General features: G+C 39.6%; 1 protein-coding gene across 1 annotated transcript in view; it reads right to left on the bottom strand.

Annotated features, from left to right (window-relative positions):
* LOC146576988 (NLR family CARD domain-containing protein 3-like) overlaps positions 1-22,910 on the bottom strand; it is a 27,918-nt gene extending 5,008 nt beyond the window's left edge. Inside the window, exons 1-10 of the mRNA XM_085268151.1 lie at positions 22,774-22,910; positions 19,305-19,453; positions 18,918-19,168; positions 18,237-18,278; positions 14,729-14,878; positions 12,760-14,557; positions 11,391-11,564; positions 11,004-11,177; positions 10,654-10,827; positions 5,164-5,337 (exon numbers count right to left, since the gene is read on the bottom strand). Of these exons, the coding sequence (XP_085124277.1) occupies positions 5,164-5,337; positions 10,654-10,827; positions 11,004-11,177; positions 11,391-11,564; positions 12,760-14,557; positions 14,729-14,878; positions 18,237-18,278; positions 18,918-19,161 (2,930 nt within the window). The 5' untranslated portion in view covers positions 19,162-19,168; positions 19,305-19,453; positions 22,774-22,910. The remainder of the gene's footprint in view (positions 1-5,163; positions 5,338-10,653; positions 10,828-11,003; positions 11,178-11,390; positions 11,565-12,759; positions 14,558-14,728; positions 14,879-18,236; positions 18,279-18,917; positions 19,169-19,304; positions 19,454-22,773) is intronic.
* Between the last annotated feature and the right edge of the window lie 80 nt (positions 22,911-22,990).

The raw sequence follows: 22,990 nt of genomic DNA, 5'->3' as shown, positions 1-22,990 counted from the left end.
GTCAGTTTAGCAACATCAGCCTTTCTGCCAACACCGCAGCAGATCGCATTTCTGACCTGTCAAGTGACATTTATGACCAACTGTGTGAGAAAGCCAAATGTTTCAGTGTATACTCAGTCGCTCTTGATGAGACCACAGACATCACCGACACTGCCCAGCTCCCAATGTATGTCCGTGGTGTTGATGACAGTTTTGAAGTGATGGAGGAGCTGCTCACAGTAATTCCAATGCATGGCCAGACCACCGCTCAGCAGATATTTACAAGCTGTGTGATGCCATTGAGAATGTTGGTTTGCCATGGAAGAGGTTTGTTGGAATAACAACAGATGGAGCGCCATCAATGACAGGGAGGAAACATGGACTGGTGGCACAAAACAAACTGGAAGAGGAAGGCGTGGAGGAGGCCATTGCTCTGCACTGCATCATCCATCAGCAGGTCCTTTGCAGCAAATGCCTGAAGTTTGACAATGTGATGTCTATTGTTGTGAAATGCATCAACCAAATCAGATCCAGGGGCTTAAAGCACCGAAGGTTCTGAGCTTTTTTAGAGGAAATGGAGTCAGAATATGGGGATGTGCTCGACTTCACTGAGGTACGTTGGCTCAGCAGGGGAAATGTATTAAAGAGACTTTTTGAGTTGAGAGCAGAAGTGAAGCCTTCATGGAGAAGGATGGAGTTAGTGTTCCTGTGCTAACTGATCCCAAATGGCTCATGGACTCAGCTTTTCTTGTTGATATGACACATGAGCTTAATGTACTGAACAAGACGTTACAAGGCCAGGGGCAACTTGTCAGTGCTGCCTATGACAACGTGAGAGCATTCTCCACAAAACTGGCGCTCTGGAAAGCTCAGCTCTCTCAGACAAACCTTTGCCATTTCCCAGCATGCAAGGCACTCGTGGATGCAGGCACACCATTCAGTGCTGACGAGTATGTTGATGTCATTTTGAGGCTACAGGAGGAATTTGATCACAGATTTGCTGACTTCAAGACACACAGAGCCACCTTTCACATTTTTGCGGACCCCTTCTCCTTTGATGTGCAAGATGCCCCTTCTGTGCTTCAAATGGAGCTCATTGAGCTGCAGTGCAACTCTGAACTCAAAGCAAAGTTCAGGGAGGTGAGTGGAAAAGCAGACAAGCTTGGACAATTTTTGAGAGAATTGAGCCCTAGTTTCCCTCGGCTTTCCCGAGTGTTCAAGCGGACCATGTGCCTTTTTGGTAGCACATACTTGTGCCAAAAGCTCTTCTCCACTTTGAACTTCAATAAGTCCAAGTACAGGTCCAGACTTACGGATGATCATCTTCAAGACATACTGAGGGTCGCAACTGCTTCCTCCCTCAGGCCAAATCTGGCTCGGCTATGCGAGAGGAAACGCTGCCAGGTCTGTAGCAGCAAGGAGTAGGCAAGAGAAGCCATGTTCAGAAGAACAGTTCATTTTCTACAGTGTTCCATTCATGTTCAGAAGAAGGTTATAGAACTGTTAATACAGACATTTCAATCTAAATACAGCAGATATAGAAGACTGAAAAAAACACACAAGTTCATATTTTGTGTTAAAAAATAAAAATAAAGAGATTTGAGAAGATTGGAATTTTTTAACCATGCCTTTCTTGTAGAAAACCTAATGCGGCCCAGCCTCACCCAGACTCTGCCTGCAGCGGCCCCCAGCTAAATTGAGTTTGAGACCCCTGTCCTACACCATAAATCAGTAAGAGAGGGTACGACCTCTCTCATGGCCCCAAGTGGTGTGTGCATGCCAGAGCACTCTGGAAGGCACACAGAGTCTTTACAGACTACTCAGGATCGAACCTCTATCATTATGCAATCGATTATACAACTCTAAGCATATATGAGTAAATATTTCTAAGCATAAATGACAATCAACAATATAAACCTTACAGCTGGTTGTAATAACAGAATTCATTTGTTTCTCAAACGAGAAAGAGCTATCGAGAAACACTCCTAAATCTTTAGTTCTTAACTTTTCCAGTGGGCCAAGGTCAACATTATCTGCTAATGCTAAATAGGCTGCCGTTATTAACTAATGCTAATTTGACATGAATTAGCATTATGCACTAATGCTAACACTTACTTTTTTTAACAATGTGAGTAGCTAATGCTAACACTATTTCCCTTAACTTTATAACAATGTGAACGGCTAATGCTAACACTCTTTTTCCTAGCATTACAACATCTGAGCTGCTAATGCTAAGTAGGCTGCCATTAGCACCTACGTCTAATTTAAGGCAAATACGCATTAGAACCTAATGCTCATATCGTTTTCCTTTGCTTTATAACAATGTGAGCAGCTACTGCTAAATAGCATTAGCTAATAACAGCAGTCTAATTTAATGCAAGTTAGCCTCATTTGCATTACAACGATGTGAGGAGTTAACGCTAAGTATGCTGTCATTAGTGGCTAATTCTAATTAGGGGTGAATAAATATTACCAGCTAATGCTAATATCGTATTCTCTTCCCTTTTAACAATGTGAGCAGCTAGTGCTAGGTAGGCTGATGCTAGCAGCTAATGCTAAAGCTAATTTAATGTGAATTAGCATCACATTAGTGAGGAGTTAATGCTAAGTAGACTGCCATTAGCAGGTAATGCTAATTTTAGGTGAATAGGAATTGGCAGCTAATGCTAATACCATATTTTCTTGCTTTATAACAATGTGACCAGCTAATGCTATGTAGGTTGCCGTTATTAGCTAATACTAATTTGAGGTGAATTAGCATTATCCCCTTATGCTAACAATGTTTTTTCTTACTTTTTAACAATACAAGTAGCTAATGTGAACACTTTTTTTTTTTATTCAATTCTAATTTTTCCCTTGCGATGTGAAGAGTTAATGCTAAATAGGATGCCATTAGTGGCTAATTCTAATTTTAGATGAGAAAGCATTAGAAGCTAATGCTAATACCATATTTTCTTGCTTTATATCAATATTAGTAGGTAATGCTAAGTACGTAGCCATTGTTAGCTAATGCTAATTTAGGTAAATTAGCATTATCCACTAATGCTAACACTGTTTTTGCCAACTCTTTTCCCTTGCATTATAACAATATGAGCAGCTAATGCTAAGAAGGCTGCCATTATTAGGTAATGCTAATTATTATGTGTGTTAGCATTATCCGCTGCTGCTAGCAATGTTTTATCTTACCTTTTAACAATATCAGCAGCTAATGCTAACACTACTTTAATTTCAGTTAAACCTACTTAGCATTAATTAACTTCATTTAGCATTAAGAAGTTTTTGCTATAGGCTACCATTAGTGGCTAATGCTAATTTTAGGTGAATAAGCATTGGCAACTAATGCTTAAACCATATTCTCTTGATTTCTAACAATGTGAGCAGCTAATGCTAAGAACGCTGGTTATTAGGTAATGCTAATTTGATGCGAGTTAGCATTACCCGATAATGCTAAAACTTTTCCCTTCCCTTTTAATAATGTGAGCAACTAGTGCTAAGTAGGCTGATGTTAGCAGCTAATGCTAATTTGATGTGAATTAGCATTGTATTAGTGAGGAGGTAATGTTAAGTAGATTGCCATTAGTCACTAATGCTAATTTTAGGTAAATAGAAATTAGCTAATAATGGCACCTGCTAAGCAGGTGCCATTATTAGCTAATACTAATTTGAGATGAATTAGCATTATCCGCTTATGCTAACAATGTTTTTTCTTACTTTTTAACAATACGCCATTAGTGGCTAATTCTAATTTTAGATGAAAAAGGATTAACAGCTAATGCTCATACTGTTTGCTTTGTAAGAATGACAGCAGCTAATGATATGAAGTCTACCGTTATTAACTAATGCTAATTTGATGAGAATTAGCATTATCCGATAATGGTAACTCTTTTCCCCTGCATTATAACAATGTCAGGAGTTAATGCTAAGTAGACTGCCATTAGGGGCTAACTCTAATTAGGGGTGAATAATTATTAGCAGCTAATACTAATACCGTTTTCTCTTTTTCCTTATAACAACTTGAGCAGCTAATGCTAATTTGATGCGAATTAGCATTATATTAGTGAGCAGTTAATGCTAAGTAGGCTGCCATTATTAACTAATACTACGTTGACGTGAATTAGCATTATGCGCTACTGCTAATACTGTTTTCTCTTACTTATTAAAAATGATAGTAGCTAATACTAATACTCTTTTCCGTTGGGTAACAACAAAGTGAGGAATTAATGCTAAGTTGGCTGCTTTTAGCGGCTTATTCTAATTAGGGGTGAATAATTATTAGCAGCAAATGCTAATACCGTTTTCTCTTTCCTTATAACAATATGAGCAGTTAATGCTAATTTGATGTAAATTAGCATTATATTAGTGAGGAGTTAATGCTAAGTAGGCTGCCATTAGCAGCTAAAGGTAATTTGAGGTGAATAAGCACTAGTAGCTAATGCCAATACCCTTTTCTCTTGTGTTATAATGATGTGAAACGTTAATATTGTTCTCAAACAACAGAATGAGAATGAAATATTGATTCTAACAGGGCCCATAAACAGCATTAGCTTAGCAGCATTAGCTTATCAGAGTCTCCATCATGGTCACACAAATCCTTAGCGGAGCAAAGTGGCCTACTTAGCAATAGCTGCTGTAGAAAGCAAAGGGAAAACAGTATTAGCATTAGCTGCTAAATGTGCACTTGAGAACAAATCTATTGTGAATTCAGCCGTGAATGTAGTGTTTCCAGTAAGCTTCCATTTCCAAATGTTAGCTGCTCCTGTCTGCCTCTTTGTCACACACACAGACTGAAATGATTCACAGCCTTGTTTCATCCTTCTGTCAGTGTCACTGACTGTCACGGTGACTGTGGACATACAGCATGGGAAACACACACATGGCTGATACTTGTATCTAAAGTTACAAAATGTTGTCTCTGTCCAAATATTACCTAACTGTAAGTCTACTTTTAATGAAACTCTCAACATGACTTATCAGTTATCATTAATGTTCCTGCAAACAGACTCCTTGAAGACCCCCTACATAAATATCCATGAACTATCCAGCTAGACTAGTGTGTCTGTCCCTGAAAATATTCCTGCATGTGTGATTGTTCATGTCTCATCTGCAGGAAACAAACAGGAAGTGAGTGAAAGACACAGGAAATGATTCCAGCTCTTCCTCCTATATCAGACATTCTCTCCATACCTGAGAGTGTCCAGTCTCCAGCCTGGATCCTTCAGTCCAGCCGACAGCTGCTTCATTCCTGAGGGACCTGGATGATTGTAGCTCAGGTCCAGCTCTCTCAGATGGGAGGGGTTGGAGGTCAGAGCTGAGGCCAGAGAAGTACAGCCTTCCTCTGTGATCAGACAGCCTGACAGACTGCAGACACACAAAACAACAATCCATCTGTTATCCATCTCTATAGCAGCATAACTAAGTGATGGTTCAGGGTCACCTGATCCAGCTCTAACTATAAGTTTTATCAAAAAGTAAAGTTTGAAGCTGATCGTCAAAGTAGAGAGGGTGTCTGTCTCCTGAACTCAAACTGGGAGCTGCTTCCACACCCAGTCCAACATAGCCAGGCTTTCTTTGCTGCTTTGACAAAACCTCAAATCCCAGTCAGAGATGGTGAGCATCATCACAGTGATGATCATTTCTCTGTTAACCCAGGCTTTCTGCTTCAGGATCTGTGCACGCTCACAGAACAAGGAGACCTTTAAACATCATTTCACTAAATGGATGGACTGAGCTCAGCCTACAGATGAACTGGATAAATAAAGATTTGACCTCAGTGTGCTCAGTGTTCCTGTCTATTCCTAACATATTCCTAACATGATAGCTGCACTTTAGAGCTCTAAAACTGGAACTGACACATATTTAAACTCCACATGTTACTCAGTACATCCAGTTCTGACACTCGCCCACAGTCCAACAAAGGAAACATGGAGATCACATCAGTTTGTCACCAAAGTCTAATTATTCCAGAGGGCAGTGTTGATACAACTAAAGTTATTTTTAAGCAAAGTTGAGTTTTTTATTGTCGCAGTACTTCATGTCTGAAGTATCACTTAAATGCATTACACGCTGTTGATGGCAGCAAACAAACCACCCAAACAAACAGAGGTGGGAGGCTTGGGCAGACTACGTAGGATCAGCTTGTGGGAGGAGTCAGGATAAAACCAAAGAAAGACAAGCTAACAAACACCACAGTGAAGTGAGTAGCTACAAACTGCAGGCTGATTAGTGTTGTTGAAGAAGTCGGTCTGAGGAACGTTCTTAGGATCAACAAATGACGGCATGTATGAGCCTCCCTCAAGACGCACCATCACAAGAAGAACACATGAGCTGTAGAAAAAGGAGAGACTACGAAAGCCACGGCGTTACAACGTGCACCAGCTGTTGGTCTCTCTGGAGACTACTGGGCGTGGCTGGGTAACCATGGTTACTTGGGAGTTACAGTACATGATATTAATGAAGAGTGGGAGCTGCGTTCTATAGCAAACAATTTGTTATGAGGTAATCAGCTGATCTTAGTTTAACCGGAAGCCCTTCACAATAATTGCAATGCCTTTATTTTGTACAACTACCATCAGTTCGTCTGTACTGATGGTAACTTAAAGTCACACTAATGTCGTTTAGTTTCTATAGTTTATGTAGTGGAAGTATACTACAGTACCCTGATCACTGATAGGACAGATTTATGTAGATATACACCTTTGTGTTTAACATTACTGCATTATAGTACTGTGATCTTTGTCCTTATATATGGCTATATTAGCTATACTGATGTACGTACATATAACTGGATATGTAACTTATCTATTCATCTTATTTGTCATGTATTTGTATTGTGTACTTCCTTTTTGTAAGAAACCACACACATGATCACAGCCGCAAGAATCAATCAGTGAAAGAATAAAGTGTCTCAAACCAAACCTTAAGCTCTTTATTCCACATGCTGGGATCATTTGGCCTTCAGTGGTGTTCTGGCTGACACACCGGAGTGACCAGAGTGCTAAAGAGTGAATCGGACACACCAGTGTCATCTCTGATATCTCCACTACATTTAATCGTCCTTCAGCTTGTGGCTGCCGTTAGCTGGTCTGCTAGTTAGCTGATTTGCTATTTAGCCGGTGTGCTAGTTAGCTGGTGTGCTAGTTAGCCGGTTCGCTAGTCAGCTGGTGTGCTGACCAGCGAACCAGTAGGTTACAAGATGAGCTTGTCTGTCTGATGAGCCAGCTCTCTCTGTCTTGGTCATTTTGTCCTTGGGCAAAACCTAACCTACCACTACAACTGTAGCTTACCTCCACCAGTGTGTGAATGTGAGAGTGAATGAATACAGGGAGTGCAGAATTATTAGGCAAATGAGTATTTTGTCCACATCATCCTCTTCATGCATGTTGTCTTACTCCAAGCTGTATAGGCTCGAAAGCCTACTACCAATTAAGCATATTAGGTGATGTGCATCTCTGTAATGAGAAGGGGTGTGGTCTAATGACATCAACACCCTATATCAGGTGTGCATAATTGTTAGGCAACGTCCTTTCCTTTGGCAAAATGGGTCAAAAGAAGGACTTGACAGGCTCAGAAAAGTCAAAAATAGTGAGATATCTTGCAGAGGGATGCAGCAGTCTCAAAATTGCAAAGCTTCTGAAGCGTGATCATCGAACAATCAAGCGTTTCATTCAAAATAGTCAACAGGGTCGCAAGAAGCGTGTGGAAAAACCAAGGCGCAAAATAACTGCCCATGAACTGAGAAAAGTCAAGCGTGCAGCTGCCAAGATGCCACTTGCCACCAGTTTGGCCATATTTCAGAGCTGCAACATCACTGGAGTGACCAAAAGCACAAGGTGTGCAATACTCAGAGACATGGCCAAGGTAAGAAAGGCTGAAAGACGACCACCACTGAACAAGACACACAAGCTGAAACGTCAAGACTGGGCCAAGAAATATCTCAAGACTGGTTTTTCTAAGGTTTTATGGACTGATGAAATGAGAGTGAGTCTTGATGGGCCAGATGGATGGGCCCGTGGCTGGATTGGTAAAGGGCAGAGAGCTCCAGTCCGACTCAGACGCCAGCAAGGTGGAGGTGGAGTACTGGTTTGGGCTGGTATCATCAAAGATGAGCTTGTGGGGCCTTTTCGGGTTGAGGATGGAGTCAAGCTCAACTCCCAGTCCTACTGCCAGTTTCTGGAAGACACCTTCTTCAAGCAGTGGTACAGGAAGAAGTCTGCATCCTTCAAGAAAAACATGATTTTCATGCAGGACAATGCTCCATCACACGCGTCCAAGTACTCCACAGCGTGGCTGGCAAGAAAGGGTATAAAAGAAGAAAAACTAATGACATGGCCTCCTTGTTCACCTGATCTGAACCCCATTGAGAACCTGTGGTCCATCATCAAATGTGAGATTTACAAGGAGGGAAAACAGTACACCTCTCTGAACAGTGTCTGGGAGGCTGTGGTTGCTGCTGCACGCAATGTTGATGGTGAACAGATCAAAACACTGACAGAATCCATGGATGGCAGGCTTTTGAGTGTCCTTGCAAAGAAAGGTGGCTATATTGGTCGCTGATTTGTTTTTGTTTTGTTTTTGAATGTCAGAAATGTATATTTGTGAATGTGGAGATGTTATATTGGTGTCACTGGTAAAAATAAATAAATGAAATGGGTATATATTTGTTTTTTGTTAAGTTGCCTAATAATTCTGCACAGTAATAGTCACCTGCACACACAGATATCCCCCTAAAATAGCTAAAACTAAAAACAAACTAAAAACTACTTCCAAACACATTCAGCTTTGATATTAATGAGTTTTTTGGGTTCATTGAGAACATGGTTGTTGTTCAATAATAAAATTATTCCTCAAAAATACAACTTGCCTAATAATTCTGCACTCCCTGTAGTGGGATTGTAAAGGGTCTTTGAGGGTCTCGAAAAGCGCTATATAAATGCAATCCATTATTATTATTAAGAGCATCTTTAGGCCTGACTGTGCTCATCCTTCCTCCAACCTCTCCTTACCAAAGATAACAACTACATCAGTATTAGCTCAATAACAATTTCTGCAATTCAATTGTGGACATTCATTTTTAAACCTTGTGTAAAACGATAAAACCTCAAAGTCTGAGCATTATTCTTTGTGCAAACAGCTCTTGCAGGTTCCCCCGGACTTAGGTTATTTTTATTATTTAATTACTTTCCTTTAAGCAGCTGTTCAGGCTACTAAACTCATCCCAGAAATAACAAGTGACACCATTAATAGTAGAGGTGGGAATCACCATACAACTCGCGATACGATATTATCACAATACTTAACGCACGATACGATATTATTGCGATTTTTAAAAATATTTTGCGATATTTAAATTCTGCACATAAAGGTAAACTTTATCAATATTCATTTTATCTAATATCAAAGTCTCACACTCAGTCTTTCTCTCATTTCAGTCAGTTTTATTGTTGACAAACTGAACGGTTTGTATTACAGTCTAGTCCAACTTAACTGAATGCAACCATCTGGTACAATTATAGCTATTCTGAACTATGCAATTTATGAAAACTATGCAGCCCCTTCAGCAACTGAAGAATTTGAAAGTAAATTTTAAAAAATATATAATTTTACATTAAATAAAAAAGTTTCAAACTTAATTAAAATTAAACATGTCTTAAATTAAAATAAGTAAACTGTCATGTTTATTGCTGCCAAAAAAAAAGTTAAACACATTTGGACAGTGAAGGAATGTCAGGATTGTTGCTCAGAAAAAGGATCAACATGCTCTGAAGTCAACATGCTCTGACTCCAGAGCATGTTGACTTCAGAGAAAAAATTGTTTGTAACAAAATATCGATTTCTGCTGTCCCTGTATCGATACATTATTAGCAAACAAAATATCACGATACTACACAGTATCGATTTTTTCCCCCACCCCTAATTAATAGTGGAGCTAACTTTAACAGGTGAAACTGATTTGACCTATAAGGCTACTGCAGTTACTTCTTATCAGGTTTAGTAGGGAAGACATCTGGATGAGGTAGTTAGTAGTATGTAGTTAGTACCGGGCGACTCCCCTCCCCCACATCGGCACCAGAACCCTGTATTATCTACAGGGTAAGACTGCCTGTTTTATCAAACTATGGCCATTACTACTGTGATCATTTGCAGCCCAGTGTGCCGCTCTCTCTGCTGGGATGAACCACTGGAGCTCACCCAGTCATCCCTTTCTTTCTCTCAAGAAGAAGTGAAATAAATATATTTATTATGTTACGAGTCTAATATTCTTTAAATCAAACTGTAATGAATAAATCAAGCAAGAAGATTTGGTGGCTCCACGTGTTGTAGAAGAAAAGATAAACATCTCATTTTGAGAAATCAGCCTTTAAAATTAAGTACTGTGAATAAAAAACAAACAGCGAGCCAATCAGCAGTCGCCAATATCCTCCTAATTTCATTCACAAAGAAATCAAATATATATATTATGGGCCCAAAGGAGCCTAAATCTTTAAATTAGGCAGTGCATGAAGTATTTTTTTAAATAAACAGAGACATGACTATAACAACTTTTAGTAATTCAGAGTCCAATTATCCACTCAAATGTAAATAAAAGTTCACTTGACAGCTGTAAAAGTTACCTGTTTATACAATAATATAAATCACATTTCAAATGATCATCTGTGGAAAAGTTTGAATCCTGACCTGAGAGTTTCCACTGCACACTGTGAACTCTTTAGTCCAGCAGACAGAAGCTTCACTCCTGAATCCTGCAGGTCAGAGTTACTCAGGTCCAGCTCTCTCAGACTGGAGGACTGGGAGCTGAGGACTGAGGACAGAGCTTCACAGCTTCTCTCTGACAGGTTACAGCCACTCAGTCTGAAAAATAAAAGACAATCTATAAAACAAGTACTCATGTAGAGTTTGTTAATACATTTCACAACATTAAATGTTGACTTTCTATTTTTAAAGGAAACATAAACATACTAAGATACAACATCATATGTATGAACTTTAATTAATAATGCTAAAAACTAAATGTTTTCTGATCTGACCTCAGAGTATTCAGTTTACAGTTTAAACGTTGTAGTCCAGCAGACAGAAGCTTCACTCCTGAATCCTGCAGCTTTCTGATACTCAGGTCCAGTTCTGTCAGACTAGAGGACTGTGAGCTGAGAACTGAGGACAGAGCTTCACAGTTTTCCTCTGAGAGTTCACAGATGTTAAGTCTGAAGATAAAAACATGAATAAAGATTGTTGTTAAAGTGTAATCAGAGTGCAATAGCTTATTGTCTTGTGCTGAGCAGGTTAGTAAAACTTCTGTTTAACTTTGAAATGAATAAAAATGCTATGAAACAAGGATAACTGGATAAAGACATAAACAAAAACAAACATCAAACACATAAACAAACAGAACTAAACAGAATACAAATTGATCTGACCTCAGAACATTCAGTTTGGCATGTGGACTCTCCACTGCAGCAGACAGAAGCTTTACTGCTGAAGCCTTCAGGCTGTCGGTACTCAGGTCCAGCTCTCTCAGACTACAGGACTGGGAGCTGACCACTGACAACAAATTTTCACAGCCTTCCTCTGAGACGTTACAGCTGCTCAGTCTGTGAGAGAAAGGGAAAAAACAAAAACAAAAAAAAAACAAACAATATATGTGATCAAATTAAATTTGTTTATATGTTGAACCCTTTTTTTTTTTAAATTTATTTAAACCTATGAGACTATGAGTGCTACCAGTCCAGTGCACATGATTGGTACCTTGATGGTACCTTGCTCAGGGGTACCACAAGGTAACTATTCGGTGGATTCGACCCCTGACCTTATGATCATGGGGCGACCACTCTGCCTACTGAGCTAATAATTCTGTGTACACTGTCATACAATATTAACTAAAACAATTATTTTAGAAAATTTTAGTAATTCAATAATCATGCTCATTACCTGTGTATTGTGAATAACACTGGATTTTAAACACTAGCTGTATAAAACTCTTCCTGTTAAAGGTGTGTATAAAGGAGATGAGCTGAAATGCAGACTTCATGGAGAATGTTTGCTGTCAGCATATATCAAAGACAAAGCAGAGATCCATCCAGTCTCTTCCACTAAGCCCACAGAGGGACAGACAACCACTCTCACTCACACCTGCATGAAGTTTAGATCACCAGGTAACCTAACTGCATGTCTGTGGACAGTGGGAAGAAACTGTAGAGGACCCAGAGTGAACCCACTGTAATTCTGTGATAACACTGGTTATGGAAGCCTTACAGTTACATATGGTTACTGACAAGAAACACGACCTTAGAGGCAATTTCAGTAATGAAGACCGAGTTTCTCCCTCCATACAGGATGAAAACATGACAGCACAGCAGAGATTTATATTTAAAAAGGGAGGGTGTGCACTGAAAGTGAGATACAAACTTGAACTTAAATTATGAACATCAGAAAAAGATGTAGGTGAAGTCTGGCAGGTGAAGTTTGTGCTTTAGAATAAAACAACCAAACTCCTGGAGTTGGAGACAAATGAACAAGCTGAGGATAATAAACCTGTCAGAGGGGCTGAAGCATCAGAGCTCATGTTCTTATAGGCTGGGTCTGGATTGTCCTTTGATAAGAGTTACAGAACAAAGTGTGTTTTAGAAATGCTGGAGTGAAACATTAAAACTACCATATATTTACCGAGTGACTGATGATCATTTAATTTACTATTTTAAAAAAATGTTACAGTGCTCTTTGAACTCAGCATTTCTGATTTATTTCCCATGATTTTAACAATGAAGCGATGACAACATGTTTACTCACAGAGCTTTGTTGGAGGCTTTGACCACTGGCAGCATTCTCAGAAGAGCCTCCTCTGAAGCAGAGTATTTCTTGAAGTCAAACTCATCCAGATCTTCTTCTGATGACAGTAAGATGAAGGTCAGAGCTGAGCACTGAGCAGGAGACAGTTTACCTGTGGAGAGACTTCCTGAAGTCCTGTATTGTTGGATCTGCTCCACTAGAGAACGATCATTCAGTTCATTCAGACAGTGGATCAGATTGATGCTTTTCTCTGCAGACAGATCCTCACTGAGCTCCATCTTGATGTACTGGACTGTTTCCTGATTGGTCAGTGAGTTACTTCCTGTCTGTGTCATCAGGGCTCGTAAGAGAGTCTGATTGGTCTGCAGTGAAAGACCCAGGAGGAAGCGGAGGAACAAGTCCAGGTGTCCATTTGGACTCTGTAAGGCCTTGTCCACAGCACTCTGGTAGAAGTGTTTCTTTGCAGATTCTCCTGTTTCAGACTTCTTGGATGTTGTTTGTTGTTGTTCCAGCAGATTGAGTCCAGAGTTGATGAAGGTCAGATGGACATGAAGAGCAGCCAGAAACTCCTGAACACTCAGATGGATGAAGCAGAACACCTTGTCCTGGTACAGTCCTCTCTCCTCTTTAAAGATCTGTGTGAACACTCCTGAGTACATTGAGGCTGCTCTGATATCGATGCCACACTCTGTCAGGTCTGATTCATAGAAGATCAGGTTTCCTTTCTGCAGCTGATCAAAAGCCAGTTTTCCCAGAGACTCCATCATCTTCCTGCTCTCTGGACTCCAGTGTGGATCTGTCTCAGCTCCTCCATCATACTTGACCTTCTTCACTTTGGCCTGAACCACCAGGAAGTGGATGTACATCTCAGTCAGGGTCTTGGGCAGCTGTCCTCCCTCTCTGGTTTCCAGCACATCCTCCAGAACTGTAGCAGTGATCCAGCAGAAGACTGGGATGTGACACATGATGTGGAGGCTTCGTGATGTCTTGATGTGGGAGATGATCCTGCTGCCCTGCTCCTCATCTCTGAATCTCTTCCTGAAGTACTCCTCCTTCTGTGGGTCAGTGAACCCTCTGACCTCTGTCACCATGCCAACACAGTCAGGAGGGATCTGATTGGCTGCTGCAGGTCGTGTGGTTATCCAGAGGAGAGCAGAGGGAAGCAGTTTCCCCCTGATGAGGTTTATCAGCAGCACATCCACTGAGGTGGACTTTCTAGGGTCAGTTAGGATTGTAGTTTTGTGGAAGTCCAGAGGAAGTCGACACTCATCCAGACCATCAAAGATGAACACAACCTGGAAGTCTTCAAAGCTGCAGATTCCTGCTTCTTTGGTTTCAGTAAAGAAGTGATGAACAAGTCCCACCAAGCTGAACTTTTCCTCTTTCAGCACATTCAGCTCTCTGAAAGTGAATGGAAATATGAACTGGATGTCCTGGTTGGCTTTGTCTTCAGCCCAGTCCAGGCTGTATTTCTGTGTTAAGACTGTTTTCCCAATGCCAGCCACTCCCTTTGTCAGCACTGTTCTGATTGGTTCGTCTCTTCCAGGTGAGGCTTCAAAAATGTCTTCTTGTCTGATGGTTGTTTCTGGTCTGTCTGGTTTCCTGGATGCTGTTTCAATCTGTCTGACCTCATGTTCATCATTGACCTCTGCAGTCCCTCCCTCTGTGATGTAGAGCTCTGTGTAGATCTGATTCAGGAGGGTTGGGTTTCCTGCTTTAGCGATGCCCTCAAACACACACTGGAACTTCTTCTTCAGGGTGGATTTAAGGTTACGCTGACAACGTCCACTGGGAGTTCCTTTAGAAATAAAGAAAAATATATATATTGAATTTAAGTACTTATCAAGGGTACATGACCATTTCTTTCCTGCCCAAATTAAGTGCTTGTGAAGAATCAGGTCAAGTTCTTGCAACATTATGAAATTTTAGTTTTTCCATTAGCTGATATTATTTATAGATATCTTCTTACTGCTCAGTAGATGATCAGCCTGCTTATTCAGCTTCATTCTCTTCAGGATGTTTGCTGTGATCTTCACAAATGACTCCTTGCTTGAATTAGTATAGTTGAACTTTTTCATTTGTTTTGAATCGAGTTTAGGCTCACACTTTTGATATGACTCTAGAAAAACAAACAAAAACATAATAACAGATCCATCACAGCATTATTAAGCTGTTGCATGGTTTGTTTTTTGTGTGTCTGCCTTTTCTTCACCATCATGTGTAACTGAAGCCTTTTTTGTATTTATTAATAATTCACCATCACATCATGTCAGATGTTTAAGTTACTTCATGAGAAATTTTAACTAAGTACATGGGTGTTAAAGTAATGTTTTTCTGTATATTTAACCAGTTTGTAGACATCAAAGCCCTGTTTATTTTTTATTTTAGCAAAACATCGTCTGAGGCAAGAATAAATCAACTAATTAGCAAAAACAAAAGAAAGAAAGAAAACATGTTTGACATAAATTACATTTATTATAATTACAAATTATATCCCCAAATTACAACAACTGCCACTTGAAGGAACTTTATATTGTTAGATAAAAACCTCTAAAAACAACAAGAAGAATTAAAATTTATAATTATACCAGTATATACAAGTCAGGAGTACTTATGCACTAAGGGTTGACCGGGAATGATAAAGTGGATGATAAATAGGTAAATGTAATCATCAACAGTCAAAAATAAAAACCAAACTAGACAAAAAGTCGGTAGCAGGTAGACAGAAGTTAAAATAAATTAATTAATATAGGAAGTATGAGACAGGGGGACCGCCTAAAGCTTAATGAAGATTACATTTAATTTAAAACTCAAAACTGAAACTAAAACAATAAACCATCAAAACAAGTACCTAGAAGTGCAAAACCAGAACCACATTGTTTTGGTTTTGATTGAATTGGCCGCTGCCTTTGAAACAGTAGCCCACAATATTCTAATATCTTGATTAAATGTCCTAGTGGGCATTAGTGGCACTGAACTTAAATGCTTTAGGTATTATCTGGCAGAGAGAGCTTTCTCTTTGAACCTTCTTAGTTCTGATTTTTCTGCTGCTTGTTGGACATGTGGCCTACCAGGGGGTTAATTTTAGGACCATCGCTATTTCCCCCCCCCCTCCCCCCCTTTCTTTACATTTTAAATGGACTGATTGATATATACTGCTTTTCTACTCTCCCAGAACACTCACAGCAACAAAACAGAGGTGATAATGTTTGGGCCTAGTGGCCCATATGAGTCCTTTTTTGTTGCTTTGGGAAGATACCGATTCACAAGGTCCCGAATCGATTCGATCCACGACTCGATTTAATTCGATTCACTTCAATTCGATTCGAATTGAATCTGGGAAATTTTGACAGTCAGAAATCCGTACATTTACATATTTTTGTATCTATAAAAAGGAAGCTGACACACGCAAGACTTTATCAAAGGTGTGAGCATCACAACAGATGCCTTTGTGTCAAAGTAGCTGAAGATAAAACACAGAAAAACATGAAGGTGATTTTCCAGGCCTGGGATTTTATAAAGATATTCTGCAGTACATCAAAAACAAAAGAAAACCATTAATCAACATATGAACGTTACCTCTGATGTTACAGCGGCTTTATTAGAGACACGGCTGAGCGTTTTGCATAATTTTAAAAAGTTTAAATTTGTTCAGTATTGAACGGCAGAAATTAGGTTTTCTTTTCGGAAGAATGTAGAAGGAAAAAAAAACAGCAGCAGACAGGCTGTAAACAACGGTAGACTTGTGCGTAACAAGCAAGCGAATAATGCAGAAAACAGATTTTTAGATGGGAAACTGTTCTTGAAGTACAGAGAGAGAGAGAGCTGTGCATGAAGTGTGATTTTATTGTGGTGGAAGCAAAGCAGTAAAAGTCAGAGGGAATTCATGATGATTGATTGGTTGATTGATTGATTGATTGGTAATTTATTGCAACATGTGAACAATATACAGGTACATTTAGAAATGAAAATAAGAGAGAAAAAAATACTATACAAAATACATACAAAAAAACGTTCTGATTAATTTATATGTTGAAAGGGAGTGGGAAGAAGTAAACACTTATTTAATCCCACCCCTTTGCCATAAATTATCAGTTAATATTTAGTCAGCTTCCTTACTGATATAATGATGTTTATGTTGCTGCTGGTTCGGTCAGTATTGTTTGGAGAGAGATCAAACTAACAGCTTTAGAATCAGCACAAAAAGGGCGTGAACACAAAGCGCGGACCCGCCGACACCTCAGAATCAGCGAGCTGTCGGCTTTCAGCCCCGACCGTGTCTGTGCCATCAGGTGAGAAAGGCGACATCTCACTGATTCTGGTCCGCGCTGTGTGTTTAGGTCTTTGTGCAGAATCCGTGTACCTGCTCTCATTTACTGTCTTAGCTGTTTGGTGGTTGTTGAAATTTTGTGAGGTTTAACCTGAGATTCTGGCGTTTCGGGCAAAATAAATTTAGATTAAAAAATCGATTCAGGATTTTAATGAATCGATTTCACGTTATCCAAGCCAGAATCGATTTTAATCGATAAATCAATTATAAAAACCCAGCCCTAATTATTACCGACCTTGGGTTTAATTTGGACAGTGATTTTAAACTGGAAAGTAAATTATAATTGTTGTCTAGTTTTTCAAAGTATAGCGTTTTTTATTTTAGGCAACTGACAGCAGTGAAATGTTTTCTTTCAAATTCAACAATTTTATTTGTCACACACACAATACAACATGTGGTTTCTAGGCAGCACTTTGAAACAGTGATCCATACTTTTATTTCATCCCATCTGGACTACTGTGATTGACTTTATGTGGGAGTCAGTCATTACTCTCGCATGCTCAGCTGGTTCAAAACACCGCTGCATGAAGAACCTATAAAAGAGAGCATGTTACCCCTGTCTTAGCCTCGCTCCACTGGCAGCCTGTATATTTTAGAGTTCATTTTTAAATTGTTGTGTTTAGTTTTACATTTTTCACAGTCTTGCCCTGCCTTACCTTCTTCACGCCTACACACCTCATCAGTCAGCTGACCAGCTCACTCAGATAGCCTTCTCTATCATTGTTCATAAGTTATGGACTAACTTGCCGTTACATGTTAGAGAGCCCCCTTCACTGTCCACTTCAAAAACACATCTTAAAACCCATTTTATTCTTTCTGACCCACTGAGACTCGGTCTGTTTTAGTTATTTGACCTTTTTTATTGTTTTTTATATCACATGTATTGTTATTATTTAGTATCAATGTACAGCACTTTGTGTCACCTATGGCTGTTTTGAAGTGTATTATAAATAAAGATAGTAGGTAGGTAACTGCGGTTATACTTATGGGCAACTGTTCATTAACTGGGGCTCAGAGCTTAGTTACACTGCAGAGCTGAGGATACAGAGATACCACATGGAAACAACCTGAGTTCCTATTGGTCAGTGCAGGCTTCATGTGTTTCTACCTTACCAATGGCTCCTGAGACAAACTAAGGAATTATTACCTTGTGATAAACAGGATGAAGATGCCTGGGCTGAGGGTTTCCCTGTTGGAGTAAAGTGCACCATGAATAAGGAACTGTTTGTTTAACAATGAAGACCTGCATGGCTTCAAAATACTCTAAATATAATCTCCAAAAGTTGATTCTGTTCATCTGGACGTAGTGTTTTCTGGGAGAAACGTGTCGTCACTCACCCAAGTGACTTCTTCAGTCTCAGCTGACTGCAGGTTTCAATCTTATAAACTGTACATTTGGATATTGACTGAAACCAGCCCACTGAAGGAACAATGGGCTGGGAGGTCAGTTTCTTCATCGTAATTAAGCAAAATCTCATGACCACTGATCAACAACCACTGATCAATAACCATGAGTCCCATTCACAGAGAGTTGGGGAATGGCTGCAATCACAGCATTGTAAGATGGTGACAGATGTACGAAACGTTTCTCCCACTGAAAACGCTACATTCAGATAAAAAAACAAAAACAACTTTTGGAGATTTACTTACCTGCATGATTGAGCATGCATCAAGATGTCTAAATATAATATTTGTACTCAAACAAATTTAGAAGAGAAAAGACACACAATTGAAAGTTCAGACTAAAACAGCCTCAGTTTTCCATCCATAAACTGTGACAGTGTTGTCCTGATACTGCACTGAGTCATGTCTTTTTTCTCTGACTGACCTTCATTCATCTTCTTTAAAATCAACTCTGCCACCTCCATTACATGGCGAGTAGTGTATGTCTCCACCATAAGATCCACTGTTCCATGACGTCCATCCTTCCTTGCGTTCTCCAGTCGGCTCTTTTTGATGGTTGTGAAATCACCTCCGGGTCCTTTTTCCAGGTACCAGTGGAAAAGTTTCAGCTCCTCTTCTCCCAAATCTTCCAGCCTGTTCAGCAACTGCTCCTCAACAGATTTTTCCATCTTTCAACTGTAAAACATGAGAGAGAACATGAATCTCATCACATGTCCAATGTATTTACTTATTTAGAATATTTAGAGTTTGAGCAGTTTGAGTTCAGGTTTTGTTCTCAGAGCTTTTATTGAGCCATAATGTCTCCTTTTACCTCTTGAGCTCCAGCGCCCCCAGTACAAAGGGGGTGAACTGCCGTTTAACCCTCCAGCTCTCAGGTCTTTAATGCAAATATGGACACGTATCCACAAAAAGCTCAGAATTCACCCAAAGAATTCACATCAGCTCACACACACTTTCTACCTGCAGAGGAAACAAATCATTCATGTGCACATCAGCTGAAATCCTCCTTTCATCATGTGTGCTGTCCAAATATCAGCTGCTTCTTTCCTGCTTCATCTCAGTGTCAGCTGGATGCAGTCAGACAGCAGTGTGAGGCAGAGGAAGCTGCCATCAGCTGCTCTGCTATCAGTCCACTAGATGGAGCCTGAAGCACACACGATGCATTCACTGACACACACTGATTCACTGTGACTGGAAGCTTCAGTCAGTCCAACACGTGTGAACAACATTTTAAACCTTTCAGCTGATCCAGGATTCAAAGAGGATCAGCAGAGTTAAAGCTTCACACTAATTCTTCCTGCTGTTTGCAGAGAACTGCACACACACTGATTCACTGCTAATGAGAACCTTCTTCTATAGGCTCAAAATGTGGTCATAAATATTTTGTACTTGTAAAAAAGATTTGTGTGTGGACTTAGAAAAAAACCCCTGCAAGTTACAAGTACGGATTTTGACCCTATTTTTCTTCCTTTCATCTGATTGGTCAATGTCATGTCAATCACAAATGTAACAATCCCATCAGAGAACAGATGGGTTTGGCTGTCGAGGGGCGCTTTTTTTGACGTGTGGAGACATGAAACCCGAATATAACGGCGAATCATCTTCAAGCAACTTATAGAAGTCCAGATGCTTTTCTTTCCAAGCTCCTTCAACTATGATGACCTGGATGACTGAGAACCTTCACAGGAAAAATGAAACACACTGAAGAAAGAATTCAAGACTTTCACAATAAAACAGCAAACAAAGGAACGCAACACTGACACGTGAGCTTGACAGAGGAGTGGAGGAAAGGCAGACGAGAGCGAGTGAAGGAAAGAGGAGACAAGAGAGACATGACAGGCTGAGGAAATATAGAAAGGAGCATCAGGCCTCACACAAACACACACAAACACAGACACACACAGAGACACACAGAGGCACACAGAGACACACAGAGACACAGAGACACACACAGAGACACACAGAGACACAGAGGAAATCTAATGATCAAGGAACTAAACAGGAAGTATAAGAAACTCAAAGAAGCATAAATAAGACTGTAAATGAACCAGAACATAAACCATAATACAAAAAATGCAAAGTGCTTGGTCAAAGGGACCCAGAACCATTAAAGTTCTTTTCTTTGCTCTTCAGTGTTTGAGTTCAAACAGACTCCACATTAAACTATGACAGCACCGTCCCTGCTGCTGCTGTCAGACCTGTTATTCACTCACTGCTCGCCAGTGTTTCTAATGAGTTTTACTCATCCATGAGAGTTTAAAGCTTGCACTTACAAGGTGACTACCAATAAAAATGAGTGTGCTTCACTGTCAGAGCTACGGTGATTCATCCAGTAGGACTTGATAATAAAAATATTTGTTTGATGCTTTGCATTGAGGTGCATTGTTGAATTTGCAGGGACACAATAACCACAAATCAATTGTTCAAACCACTACAGTAAGGAGCCATGTTATGAATAATAAACCAATAATAATACTAATAATACTAATAATAATAATAATAATAATAATAATAATAATAATAATAATAATAATAATAATAATGTTAATTTAAGTAATTGTTTTCGACTGAACATCACATATAATGTAACAAGCAGTAAATTCAGGTTAACTGCATTATTAGCATTTGGAGGAGCTCTTTATCCTTCTTTTTACTGCTCACCTCTTACAAAGTGTTCACACAGTTTGCTAGCCTCTTTTAGCCTGCTAGCTACTGTAGGATTAAAGAAATTATTTTGCTGCTACTGTTCATAACCATCATCTTTATCATTCCATTAATCATCATTTCATTAAAGCATTTATTGAAGCTGTTGACATTACATTAAAGTCTGTATTACAGGTGTTATCATAATCATATAATAATCTTTCATTGCAGGAGCAACTGTAATCATTTTATATGCACCTTGCATTTTGTGCTTATTAAAGAGTTGAGCTCAGTCAATTAATTGGAGGTTTCAAGCCTCGGTCGGGGCGATGTCCGGCCGATCTATTGAGTAAAGTGACTTGGAGCTATGGAGGATTGCATACACACTTATAATCTAGAAACAGGCCTGACTGTATTCAGCAACCTTCTGCGTTTGAGTTTGCTTGGTAACAGATGACTCAGAATAAGTCAGGAAGTATACTTCTAAAATGTCTTTGTTTCCTCTGTAAAGTGTGCATTTTTTGGTTGTTATTTTGAGGAGCTGTCTGGATGAGGCTATTTGAATAACCAGGTTATTCATTATTATCTTTTATTAGTTTATATCCTTTTTTATTAAGCTTGTAGTAGTGGTTCTTGATTAAAACATTTATTCAATATATTACATGTATACTTTCAGTTAGGTTATTACACACATGAGAGCTGGTGAGGTGAGAGGTGAGATAGAGTGCAGTTGAGGTCATGACACACACACACGCACACATACAGAGTAGGTGAACTTAGGTCTAGGTAAGAGTTCAGACATATTTTGCTTGTAACTGCATTTTTGTGCCTGCATAAGTGATAGTTTGTTGTAGGACGTGCGTCTGATGTTCCAGAGATAAGCGAAGAAGATGAACAGGAAGCACCTGCCGTGGAGACGGAGAGAGTGTGCTTTTCTGAATATCTCAAAAGTCGTTGAACAGAACATTTGTGATGTAGAGGTGATGTATCTGCTTTGACGCATGAGGGGGCGTCATAAATAATAAACTAATAAAATAATAAACCCTGATGCTATAAAAACAACTGCTGGTGTATTTTTGGGCTGATGTTTTGCAGTGTACATCTCCCCACGCGTGTGTTCATTAAAATCATTGTTTGACCCAAACTCTTCTGGACCAGTGTTGTTTTGTAACTCATCCTCAATATCTGAAACCCTTATCATTACGCTAACAAGTCTACTACACACACTTGACTCGGTCACATGACAGACAGCAGAGATAGCTGCTCTGCTAGCTAAGCTAACTCATGTTAAAGGTCAAAGAAATGAGGCGATGCTGCTGGGAGTTACGTCACAGACTAGCAGAATTTAGTTATTCAGCATAATATTTAATCCTTATTATCTGCTCCTCTCACCTCTGTTTACATCTGAAAACAAGAAAATTTAGCCAACAGTTTATTAGCTTCGGTGAAATTATAAACAGGTATCAGTGCGGTCACCTATACTGTGCTTTAATGCTGGAGCAGCAGGAACACCAGTTAATCTAAAATCTCCTTTTCTCTCTAAAAAGTGACAGCAGACTGAGTCAAAGACAGAAACCTTATTTAAACACCAAATATTCACTTCCTGATCCAGGATTCAAAGAGGACGTTGCACTTACTCAGCTTCTTCCAATGAACGTCTTCACTCTGCAGCTCTCTGCTGTCTGGACCAGGTCTGTGTAGAAACAGAGAAAATCCTCTGCTTCTTCTCCGTCAGCAGTCGTCTGTGTCTGCAGACTGCGTCACATTAAACACTTCACACCAGCAAAGAGGCTGAAGCTCACAGGTCAAAGGTCAGCTGCCACACTGTATATAACAATTCACTTTTGAACAGTA

The sequence above is a fragment of the Mchenga conophoros genome, linkage group LG3, assembly GCF_057382185.1.
Source record: "Mchenga conophoros isolate Kocher_MC1m ecotype Shallow Benthic linkage group LG3, M_conophoros_male_GT1.1, whole genome shotgun sequence".
In the NCBI taxonomy this organism is placed as follows: Eukaryota; Metazoa; Chordata; class Actinopteri; order Cichliformes; family Cichlidae; genus Mchenga; species Mchenga conophoros.
Note: the sequence above shows the minus strand (reverse complement) of the source record. Positions and strands in the feature narration are given on the sequence as shown.